General features: G+C 34.6%; 1 protein-coding gene across 1 annotated transcript in view; it reads left to right on the forward strand.

The window, feature by feature from the left end:
* Positions 1–235: 235 nt before the first annotated feature.
* Positions 236–13,091, forward strand: part of LOC145673786 (protein fem-1 homolog A-like) — a 33,560-nt gene continuing 20,704 nt past the window's right edge. The window contains exon 1 of the mRNA XM_081743544.1: positions 236–2,168. Coding sequence (XP_081599670.1) covers positions 474–2,168 — 1,695 coding nt within the window. The 5' untranslated portion in view covers positions 236–473. The remainder of the gene's footprint in view (positions 2,169–13,091) is intronic.

A 13,091-nucleotide genomic window follows, 5' to 3' on the forward strand; every position in this document is an offset into this window, starting at 1 on the left:
CATCTAACTTGTTACTACTACTACTACTACTACTACTTATACTATGGATCTTAATTTAACATATGAAACCATAAAACGGTAGAATCGAAATAGAATATCGCAAAAAAAAAAAAAAAAAAAAAAAAAACAGGTGAAAAGGCTGTCCCCTAAAGCTAAACAATATCCCAACATTGAAAGCTATCAAGATCTGGCAACAGTGTCTACTCATTCCCGTCATCCCTTTGAACACAAACAACATGATATATAATGTGAATGATTGATATATCTTGAGGATGATAGAAAATGAATGCGTATTGACGAAAAGTCCTGTTTGAAGAACAAAACAGTTTATTTTTAACTGTAAGAGTGATGTGAGTTCGTATTAATACATAATATACCCAACGTCAGTGCGTCGATAAGTAAAATGCGTTAGAGTTAATGAAGAAATAGAGAGTGAAAATAAGGCTTAATATTTCAGAACAAATTACTTAAAAATGAATAGGAAGAAAACAGACTTGGAGAGTGAAAAGAACTCTTTGTTTGACGCTGTGATTTCTGTGTGTCAACGTACCAATGCAGGTGCAGAATTGAGTAATGGTCTTCAGGAAAAACTAGAACGTCTTGCAATTGAAGACAGAAAAGAAATTATCTCTCGAACTAAAAATGGTAGTGCTCCACTGTTTTTGGCAGTGAAGAATGGACATACTGATATTGTGAAATATTTAGTAATTAAGTGTGAAGCTAATCTTGAGCAGAAGGGTATTTATGACACTCCTGAAAATGATAATTATTGTGCAACTCCGCTATGGTGCGCGACTGTTTCCGGAAGAATACTGATAGTAAAATATTTAACGGAGCATGGCGCGAATGTTGATAGTGTTAGTGATTCGGGATTAACTCCGTTACTAACTGCATGCATTTTGAAACAGTTTCAAATCGCAGAATATTTGCTGGACAAAGGTGCTGACGTAAACAAGGCAAATTATACCGGTCAAACACCTCTAATGTGTTCCGTGGAAAATAGAACATTCTGTGTGTATTTGCTGGAAAATGGTGCATTAATTAATTCCCAGGACATTGAGAACAATACTGCTTTCCATTATGCAATCCACGGACACATCTTTGAAACAACGGAATTATTATTAGCATGCGGTGCAGATCCTTTGTTAACAAACTGTTACAATGAAGACGCACTGCAATTAGCATGTATAGAAGGTTCCTTGGAAATATTTAATTTTTTAATAGAGAATGTCTCATACACTCGGCAACGTGTTGCCAATTCATATGAATTAATAGGCTCAACGCATCTCATTCAATACAATAATTCTCAGTTAGCGCTAAATTATTGGAGACGTGCGATTCAACTTCGGCAAACGGACCTGAATAATCCAGTACAGAAAGATATTCTTCCACCAAAACCGCAATATCAGAACATAACAGAATTTCAAACAGAAGAAGATTTGGAAAATATTTCCCTTAATTTAGATGCATTGAGGCTGCAAAGCTTAATCATATCTGAAAGGTTATTGGGTGAATGTAACAAAAAAGACATGGTATTTCGCCTTATGCACAGTGCATCGGAATACGGAACTGAATTGCAATATGAGCGATGTATAGGATTGTGTTATTACGCTTTTGAAATCATTGTTCACCATGAGTCTATACTGCATTACGACACTTGTACTATAGTGCAAGGTTTAATTGAATTTTTCTTTGATTTTCGGAACAAATATTTGCAACGTGTCTTAAATCAAAATGTAAAATTTGTGGACGTAATGAAGAGTGTAACTTTATTGGCGCAGCATTTAATCGATTCCACCAATTTACTTGAATTCAATCCTGTTGATGAAAGGCAGCAGTATACCTTTGACAGTTTGTTAAGATGTTTAATAGACCTTATTTACTTACTGCTTAAGACTCACACATCTCCACAGGATCTAGAGGAGATTAAAAGAGTAGTGAGGTACATTATTGAAAGCAATCTGCGAAGCTCAACCGGTGATACTCTCCTTCACTTGGCAGTTGCCAATTTTACTGCCGCCAACAGTAGTTTTGTAGAGGAGAACGATGTTCCGAGTAGTCTAGTAGCAAGTCTACTTTTAGAGTGTGGTATAAATGTCAACGCTAGAAATGCCAGCCAGTCGTCAGCGTTGCATGTAGCTGCTCATGAAACTAACTTTGTCAATGAGGTAAGTAGTGCTTACGAGTGTAATTACGGATTGCGTCAGTGATTAAATTTTAAAGTTTAATCTTCAGTAGATTTCTTGATGGGGGAAAAAAGGTTGTGACTGATAATTGAAGTACCGGCACTTCTCAGTTTCCATTTCGACAACTGACACTGCACAATGTAAAGTTCTGTTTATATTGCTACCAGTTTACTACTGTAGTAGAAAGTTAAGGGACGAAAACTGTGCTTGCTATCATTGTGGACGTATTTCATATAAACTACGTCGCTTTCACGATTCATACAAATGGAATGTTCAGGAATGTTTGAACACGTTTCAACTAGGCTATGGTCCCTTCCATACAGTTGGCTCGAAGTATGCAAAGCGAACTGTGTTGATTTGCATCAGGGACAAACATTTATTTTGGTAATAATTTGGAACGCTGGTGTGGCTATTCTAGCATACGTGGGGATACCATATCCTTGTGTTATATACAATATTGGTACAATATTATGAAAGAGTGGTAACATGGTGTGTTGGTAACCAAAAATGTACCATGTTACCCCCTTCTACTATATAGAAGGAACCAAAATACACATAACACAAGGGTAGAATCTCCAAGCATGCCAGAAATAACATTGAAAATAAATTTTTGTAAGCGTGAATACTCACGTGGCTGACGCGCCTGCTCCCTACGCAAGCACCCCGCGATAACGTGCGAAATCTCAACATCGATTAGCCCTGAATTCGATTAGATGCAAAACTACTTTGTACTGATTACTTCCTACAAGTTGACCCAATGGTAATCGTAAAATTGTTTGAAGCACTAAAAAGTCGGCGCTAATAAGAAATATGTCACCGAAATTTTCGGTGAAACGCATAGGGATTAAGTTTCACAGAAGAAGTCCATACTTACCTTACCCTAACCTAAGCTAACCCTATCCTACTTTAATCTAACCTTACTGTACTCTAACCCAACCCTATTCTACTCTAACCAAACCCTTCTGTACTTTAACCTATTCTACTCTATTCTAACCTCTCTACTCTACCTATCCTGTCTTAAGGTACATTTCATGCCATTGATATTTGGACCCTCTCTGTGAAACAATAATCATGTATTGCTTCACACGCACAAAAAAAGTAGTGAAACATCTAACAAATAATTAATGCTTACAACATACCTTAGAGTACATTACTACTTACAACAAATGACATCTAACGTAACCTAATCGATACTAATCTACTTTATTATATTCTAGTTTACGCTATGCTACTTTATTTTACGTAAACCTAACTTCTATACTCTCTCTTCTTCAGGACTGGATTAACCCATATGGAGGCATGGGGCTAGAAATGAAAAAAATGAAATGAAATCTTTGAGTTTTACGTCCCACGATTATGCTGGTTAGGCTAAAGGAGACGATGATGATGATTAATGAATGAAATGGTAGAGTCAAGAAAGTGGGAGGAAACGGAAGAACCCGGAAAAATGAAATGAAATGAAATCTTTAAGTTTTACGTCCCACGGTTATGCCGGTTAGGCTAAAGGAGACGGTGATGATGAGAGATGAGTGAAATGGTGGAATGAAGAAAGTGGGAGGAAACGGGAGAACCCCGAGAAAACCCACGAGCACGGTGTTTGTCCACCACAAAGTTCACTTGGCGGGGGCTGGGATCGAACCCGGGACCCCAAGCACCAGAGGTGAACGCTCTACCACTGAGCCACCGCGTCCCCAGGAAGAACCCGGAGGAAACCCACGCACACAGTGTTTGTCCACCACAAAGTCCACTTTGTGGGGCTGGGATCGAACCCGGGACCCAAGCACCAGAGGTGAACGCTCTACCACTGAGACACCGCGGCCCCAAGAAAAAATATGTAGCCCCTGCTGACTTTGCCTAATACATTTCTGTGAAAGTACGGTAGGAATGTTAAGGGAATATACGTCGTTCTACGACATGAACCATGTCATGCACTAGATGATATTATATCTAATGAAACCTTCCAAATGCATAAAAAAAAAACCACGCAAAGTTACCCTATTATATAAATGTAATAAATAAAAAATGATGATTGTATCTTGTGTGATTCTTTTTAGACAACCAGTTAAGCTTTTGATCAAAGTGGAGGCCCCCGTTCACGTTGAGGCCGGATTCTATAGCCCCCCCTAAGCCCCTCCCTTAATCCGGCCCTGCTACTCTTCTACTCTACATTGTTCTATACTTTACTATGCAACTGTACTTTACTCTATTGCTTCTTCATTGTTCTTCACTATTCCATTCGAACCTGTGCCATTCGTGAATGCTACCCTTACTCTACGCTAATTTTCTTCGTTATCCTACTTTACTCATGTCTCCTCTAAACCCTGTTCTACGTTACAATACCCCAACTCATTTACACGATCAAACATATTTGCTAAAAACGCCATATTTATTGCCATTCATTCACAGAATCATTTTTAATTCTTAATAACTGTTTAATATTACTTAACTCGTTCTAATGTATACGCTTACGAGCACATTTCATTTGATTGCATTTGATGTTCAGTTTAGCGTCCCTTTTAGTAGTGAGGCTATATGAGACGCGGACATACCGTTTAACGTGAGATCCGCGTCACATGTGCTTCCGCCGGGAATTGAACCCGGGTTTCCCATGCCAAAGACGTATGTCTAATCGCTTAGCCACGAGGGAACTTCACCTTTTTAGCACACACAGATCTCATTATATATATAATGAACTCACGTTGTTTTCTCCTGTTGAATTTCAGACGTTACATACCACTGGTACCAAAGAACTCTACTTTTTTTTTTTTTTTTTTTTTACTTTTAGAATAAATAGACTGTTATTAGAAATAATTTACACTATTCGCTAAGAGCATCCACCAACTTCCCGTATATAAATAGTGCTTTGAAAATATTCTGCTGTCATTAACATTTTTGCCATTAATGCATTAAGCTCATTTAGTAGCTATACATACATATAACAAGGCCACTCCAAGTAGTTAGTGGAATCACAAATTAAAAAATAAATAAATAAATAAATAAAATAAATTTAGTAAAGCTATGTTATTACATTTGACAATACGAATTATCCTTCAACGTTTATAATTTCTGTCCAAACTAATTAATTCTTTATATTTCACTTTATATTAAAAAATAAATAAAACTACTTACCATTTTTAAACATCCCACCATAATGAAAAACTCTACATGCTTGAGTAAAAACACCGAAATATAAATAATCAACATAGTGCCCATTCGTCAAACTTTATTACTCAAGATTTGTATTGATATATAAAGGAAACTTATAGTCATTTCTAGGTAAGTTACAGTCTCCGTTACCGGCGATATTAAATTGATAATATTATATATGTTAACGAAAACAAAGTAAACAGTACACCTCTACCTACTTGGGAAATACCACACCAGGTATGTAATATATTAATCTGTCCAATAAAATATCGAATTTTAGCATTAAAGCAGACAACTCAAATTTTCTCGTTGGTATAATAATAAGAAGAATAAGAATGTGATATCTTTGTCACCCAAGAAGTCTCGCGATAAAATCTCAGGCCGGCCATTTTGATTAGGGTCTTCCATGATTTATTCTCAGCCACACTAAATACCGAAATGGTACCTTGAACATTGACCGTGGCCGATTAGTTTCTGACATCACTTCTAATTCTCATGCAACTATCTGTGATGTCCTAGCCCAACAAAATTGTACGGAATTCTTTCTACAAAGACATTAAGTACCTCATTATGTGATGTAAGTCAAAGTTCTTACTCCAACACTAAATAAATAAATACATAAAATAAAAGTAAAAACTTTCTTGTACAGTGTTTGCAGACAGCCTTATAATGCAAGCTAATTACTTCTCAGTTTTTTTTTTTTTTTTCTCAAAGAGTCGAGGACAAGTTGCTGTAACATCTACATGATCTTTCTCTCCCATCCAAGATTGGACAAATACCTGGAGTTTCAAGTTTTCCACTGTTAGTTCATTAGTTTCCAAATACCCTAGATGTGACGTTGTTTCCAAAGTTAATGAGTTTCTTGTAGTTGTCAGGATATCGTTCTTACGACTGAAATTCTGTTAGACTCTGCAGTAGACATAATTAATGTCTTTAAACAGTAAGTAGTGGTTGTGAATCGCAGTTGTCTTTCTACCCGATATCAACACTTCTCTAAATCATCGAATGCACTGCTTTCGTTACTCTTTGTGATAGTTTTAAAAAACGCACAAAATATTTAATTGAACTGTCAGAGAAACACATGTCTGGTTTAGAAAACGTAAATAAATATCTAATTAAATTTTAACAGAAACATATCTCTCCGTCATGAGGCCACTTTGTTTTCTCTAGAACTCAATCTTTGAAGCATTTCAGTGTATTTGTTCTGGTTTATGATGTTTCCACTAGTAGAACAAGGCCAAGTTTGTGTTGTAAACATTCTCGCGTTCATGTTTCGGCAAGATTTTGAAAGTATTGGCCTTGTTTCATTCGACTGACTTTTTCCGGATGTAAAGTAACGTTCTAAGAGCACCCTTATTCGAATGTTTTTAAGACAGTTTGTAGGTTAGGAATCAGAACACAGCTTTCTACACTCTACGCTTTTGCTTGAAAAAATTAGAGACTCGTAAAATTGAAGTGGAATGTTCTTGAACTTCTAGTGATAGATATTCCTGCTCCACCAACGCATCATATGAAAGACTCATATTCCAGACGAAAGTATTGTCCGTTATATACCTTTTTAAACCGATGTAGGTAGCTCTTCGTTTCGGGTCGTTACCAGCTAGACCAAAATGATTCACTAATACCTTGTAATGCTCCCACACAGCACATACAGATCTAACACTTGGTACTAACAGCACATGACCGTTTGATGTGCTGTTAATCTCATATTAGCTAACGCGCACACGTTACCAACTCTTATTGATTTCGTGGTTATGTCGAATACAATCAACAAAGCTGATTTTTGAAAAACGTTTCATGTGATTAATTTCAGTAAGTTCCTTAATCACATCGTTAACAGCAAGTTCCAAACGATGATTGCTGAAATGCCACACCAGAATGTTAGAAAACATTTCCACTCATAATTTTAAAAACCCGTTCTTCCTTCCCAACACATTGTTGAACCGTCTGCAGCAAAGGAAATAACATTGGCTTATTCCATGTTCTTGTAAAGCCCCTAACATTGAGTTTAATATAGTGCTAGCACTCGCATCACCAAGTTCTACTAAATAAAAAGACCAGGAAACTGGGTTTAGTACTAGGTTCTATTTGGTTCAGTAAGGCCAGGAAACACTGTTCTTATACTAATAACCAAGTCTTCTTTCCTACTTACCGTCAAACGGGGCAATGCTTATACACTTTTTGGTTAAAAAGGTATGTAATTTCAAAATGATTACAGCTGGAATTGCAAAGAAAATTATTTTATGTACATGATTCCTAGATCTTCGCATTAATACAAAAATGGGATTAATCAATGTTAACATATTACAGAAATAATAATAATTAGTACTGTATCAGAATTGCCCCGAGGTCGGGGCAATCCTGATACGGTCAGTTAAATTGCCATTATCTTGACGTAGGTGTCTGTCAGAGAGGCAATGCTGATAACGCAGAAACGTGCTCTTTTAGTTGATTCTGTAGATATGTAACATGACATACTTCTGACACATTTTATTCGTTTACATGCAGGTCATATGGAAAATTTATTTATTTATTTATTTATTTATTTGCCATCAACACAACAGGCATAAGCCCAATTATAGTGTTGATGTATTACATAATACATTTACAATAGTTTTCTTAAACATAGAGTTCATATTGCAGATGTCAATTTCTTTGTGTTTGATACATATTTTGTTGTAAGTAGAACACATTCTCCAAATTGGTGATTTCAATAATACGTTGGTCCTTGCTTTTTTGCAATAAAACAGACCAGAGTTATTAGCACGAGTTTTAAGTGTCGGGACATGAAAATTTAATGTTGATATGAGATCCGTACAATTAAATTCGTTTTGTACTATTTTATGGAGAAAAATTAAATCTGTCACATTTCGCCTTTGCTCAAGTGTAGGGATACAGAAGTTGTCTATTAATGTTAGATAATTTTCATAATATGGATAGATTCCAGTTGTCTTGTACATCAAGTATTTGATAAATTTAGATTGGACCTTTTCCACTTGGTGTCTGTATTGCTGTTGTGATGGGTTCCAAATCACAGCAGCATATTCCAGTTTTGATCGGACATAGGCATAATACATTTTTGTTAGTGTAGTACTATTGTTAAATTCCTTTCCAGTTCTAATTATGAACCCTAACATCTTGAGAGATTCGTTAACTATGTTCTCTACATGGTTATTAAATGTCAGTTTCGTATCAAATATAACTCTAAGATCTTTGACTGAATTTAATCTATTTAGTAAGATCTGATTCATTGAGTAATCAAACTCTATTTGACTTTTGTTTCTGGTAAACGATAAAATGTTACATTTGTTTATGTTTACATTAAGTTTGTTAAGAGAACACCAATTAGCAATATTTTCCATGTCACGTTGTAAAGCGAGACAGTCATGGATGGTCTTTATCCTACCGTATATTTTGAGGTCATCAGCAAAAAGCAATTTGTTACTTAATAATATATGATCAGGGAGATCGTTAATGAATAAAAGGAACAATAACGGACCTAGATTAGAGCCCTGGGGAATTCCAGAATATGCAATATAATCAGATGATTTATATTCCTTGTAGATAACAGTTTGTTTACGATTATTTAAATATGATGAAAAGAACTTGATCAAGGGAGAAGAGAAATTATATTCGCCTAGCTTATGTAATAATACCTTGTGATTGACTCTGTCAAATGCTTTTTCAAAATCTATATATATTACATCAACCTGACATCCTACATCTAACGAATTTGCTATAAAGTCTGTGATAAGTGCAAGGTTTGTTGTTGTTGATTTGTGTGGGATAAAGCCATGTTGATAAGGTGAGATTACGGGTTGGATGTGGTCAATTATCCGTCGGTATAAGATTTGTTCAAATATCTTTGCAAAAGTAGGTAAAATTGATATAGGCCGGTAGTTATTTATTTCGTGTTTATCATTGGTTTTTGGTATTGGGCAAACTATAGATGATTTCCATTTATCCGGAAAAACGCATGTTTTTAAAGCGAGATTGAATGCAATCCTCAGCGGATATGTAAACGCATCTATACAACCCTTTATGATATATGGAGGTATTCCATCAGGGCCAACAGCAGTTCTGGGCTTTAATTTTTTGATTGCCATTACTACTTCAGATTGAGTGATTTCCTCAATGGTAAGTGACTCTAGTTTGTTACTTACATAAGTTAATAAATTGTTCGTAGGAATGTCAGTGAAACCTGTATCTGGCACATATACTGACGAGAAATACTGTGCAAAAGCATTGGCTATTTCATCATTATGATAAAGTTCGCGTCCCTCATAATTTAATTTCCCCCCAAGAAGATGCTTAGTCTTATTTTTTATAAAATTCCACAATTCATTAGCATTGTTATTAATGTTATTTTCAGAATCTTGTATGAACGCTCTGTATGCCAGCTTAATTTCTTTCTTTATTTCCCTACGCAATTCATTGAATTTATTGAGATAATTTACTTCTTTATTACATTTGTATTTTTTATGATACCTTGCTTTAGTTTTGATTTTTTTGATAATTTCATGTGTAAACCAGCACGGATAAGCTGTTCTTGAGTTGTTTTTAAGTGGCACGCACTTGTCAAATACACTATAAATAATATAATAGAGATTATCAACTAGGTCATTGGCGTTTTCATATTTCTTTAGGCAGTTCCAGTCAATAGATGAGAATTCAAGATACAACTCTAAGAAATTAGCTTTCCTAAAATTATATCCTGATATATTAGTTTTCTTTTTAATCTTCGCGTTCTCCTGCTGCAACACGTTTATTACTAAGGATGGATGGTGTACATCTTTTGGAATTAGTGGACAATATTCCCTACTGACTTCTATATTCGTTATATTAGAGAGAACCAGATCTAATGTACGATTATTTTCGTTCGTCACATTATTTAATGATTGCAAATTATAATAGGACATAAATTCATATAAATTCTTACATTTAGAAGAGCTTGTTATGCAAGTTATGCAAGATGGAAGTTATGCAAGATATAACTCGTATTAGGCGCTCTTTCAGGTGAATTCTTTTAGAAAGATTTTCTCAAAAACTATTCGAACTATTTTTTTCATATTTCATAAATAAGTATTTCGTTAGTAAAATTTCGCGACATTTGGAAAATACTATAGAATCGTATTTAAAGGTTTACATATGTCCGTCCATTTCTTTTTAAAAACTCTATATTGTTAACTATTGAGAAGTTCGAATTAGACAGTTATTTCAGACACTTCTCAGTTTAAACATTTTTACACAAAAAATTAATCTTATCAATAAAGTGTTCAAAAAATCACATTTATTCCAACAACCTGATACTGCTGTTTTTTTTTTTTCACAGCCTTTCTAGGATGTGGAAAGGAATTAGGTAAATTTCGTCGTAGTGTTTCTGAAAGTTAAATTAAACTATAAAGTGAACTGATTCGTTTCCACTACTCAGACAGACATTAAAGAAAAAAAACTATCAAACTGACAAACTATGGCCTTCATTTTACTATTGACCAATCTTTGTTCTAAAGGTTTAGAATAATTTCTTTAACAGTTTCAAGACTCTTCATGTACCGTAGCTTACAGTACTCTGTACAGGTTGTGATATGTTGTTTAAGCAATGGTAGAACTTAATCTCCCGGTTTCATTGTCCCACTACTGATAAATCGCTTCTTGTTCGTTGAAAGGTTTAAGTTGAAAATCTGTTCATAGGGAACAAAATCTATATGTTTCATCTGACAACTTCCATCTGCTACATCACGTACAATTTTCCAATATTTGGACACACAAGATTTCCTTCACATATCTTGACCTTAATTAAAGCACAACTTATCTCTGTGTAAACATATCATGCTTTCATCTTTTCCCCTCCCGGCAGTAATGAATCCGGAAGCAGTTACTCTATCCTCTCCGCTTATTTCACCTAATCTTCTCCAATGTTTTTAGCTTATGTATAAAGAATGTTTTTTTTTCCTCGTTACCATGCCACTGATGTATTTGATTATCATATTTTTGCTTTGTTTCTTTTTACGACAGATTACTTTTTAATATCAATGTATAACTTTGTACGCTTCATTAGATTTATTTGATATATAGTAAGAACAGTGAGTTCCGAAGCGGAAATAGCAACTAAATGAGTTACTAGAAAATAGTGAAAACATAATGTTTTTCGCTAAGGGTTTCATCATATGGCTAGCGAACACATATACAGAGAAGAAAAATTTAAAAAAAAAAAAAAAAAAACATAGAATAGCTAAGAATTTTCTAAATGGGAGCCATGTTGGAATGCAGGGTCAGCTAGTAATGATACCAGGATAGAAATAAATAAATTACACTGGACAAAAAAGTAAAAGCTAATTGGATGGGTGAGCGCGAGGTACGAGTATAGAAAACTCAAAGAATAACACATGAAGAGAAAAAGACATGGAAAAAGAATTGGAAAGTGAAACTTTACAAATTGATGAAGAAATTAAAGAGGGTAAATAAATATATAAATACTAAAGAAATAATAAACACTTCTGACCAGAGTATATACACTTGTTTATTAAAAACTAAATTCCAGTGTAACAGTTTCAACAACGTAACGTTGTCTTCATCAGACACTAACTGAAAGAGATGCCTTAGAGCGCAGTTATTTATACTAAAAGTGAAAGTCCTTGTGTGTATGGGAAGCCATCTGGGTCGGACTTCCCCGGGCGTCATCTTCCGGCCACCTGCCCTGACTTAATTACCCTCCCACCTGTGTTTATCTTTTCAGACACACCTGTTGTTTATACTTGACCAATTGCCTTAAAACATTTTCTCTTAATCTACCTCTGATGCCTATTAAAAATAAATAACAGACTATACTACATACAACTGATTATAAATACAGCAATACATATATATATATATATATATATATATATATATATATATATATATATATATATATATATATATATAGACATAAAAATAAACTATAAAATATAACAATATATAAAACTCTATATAACTATATACAATATTAAACTATAACAATATTAAACTATATAAAATATTAAATATGTGAATATAAATTACACTAATGTTCAATAAATATGTTCAATCTTGTTTTTTCACTTCAATTTGTTCTAATAATTTATCCCATAGATCATGTATTAACAGTCCACTTGTCCAGTTCATTAATTTGTCACTTTTCTCTTTCTTTATCCTTTGTGCTTCCTTCCATTTCCTTATCATTGGTCTATTCTCCCTTTCTAGCCCCTTTACACCTTCCCAATCTATATCATGCCCCGTTTCTTTAACATGTTTATATATGGCATTATTTTCTCTCTTAAGTCTCACATCATCCCTATGTTGTTTAATTCTCTCCCTAAGTTTTTCTCTGTTTCCCCTATGTATATCATATCACAATCCTTACACGTCACTTTATACACTACACCTTCATCTTTCTCACATATTTCTTTCGTTCTACTTTTCGCTTTCTTAATCATTTCCAAAATTCTTCTTCCTCCTTTTCTGTACGTCTTCACACCACCTCTTCTAAGTAAGTTCTTTAGTACTTCTGTCTTCTACCCGATGCTCTCTATCCCGTGCCATTTGTTCTCCTCCTCTTCCTTTCTCTCCTTTCTCCTTCCTTTCCTTCTTTCCTCTTCAATTCTGTTCTTCCTTAACTTCTGTCTGTTGTACCCGTTCTGCTCTAGTAAACTGTGGAACTTCTCTATGTCCTCCTTCTTTTTCCCCTCTTCAGTATCTATTTCTTCTATTCTTCTCTCCATATTCCTTATGAAGTTTCTT

The sequence above is a fragment of the Thermobia domestica genome, chromosome 17 (genome assembly GCF_964235325.1).
Source record: "Thermobia domestica chromosome 17, izTheDome1.hap1.1, whole genome shotgun sequence".
In the NCBI taxonomy this organism is placed as follows: domain Eukaryota; kingdom Metazoa; phylum Arthropoda; class Insecta; order Zygentoma; family Lepismatidae; genus Thermobia; species Thermobia domestica.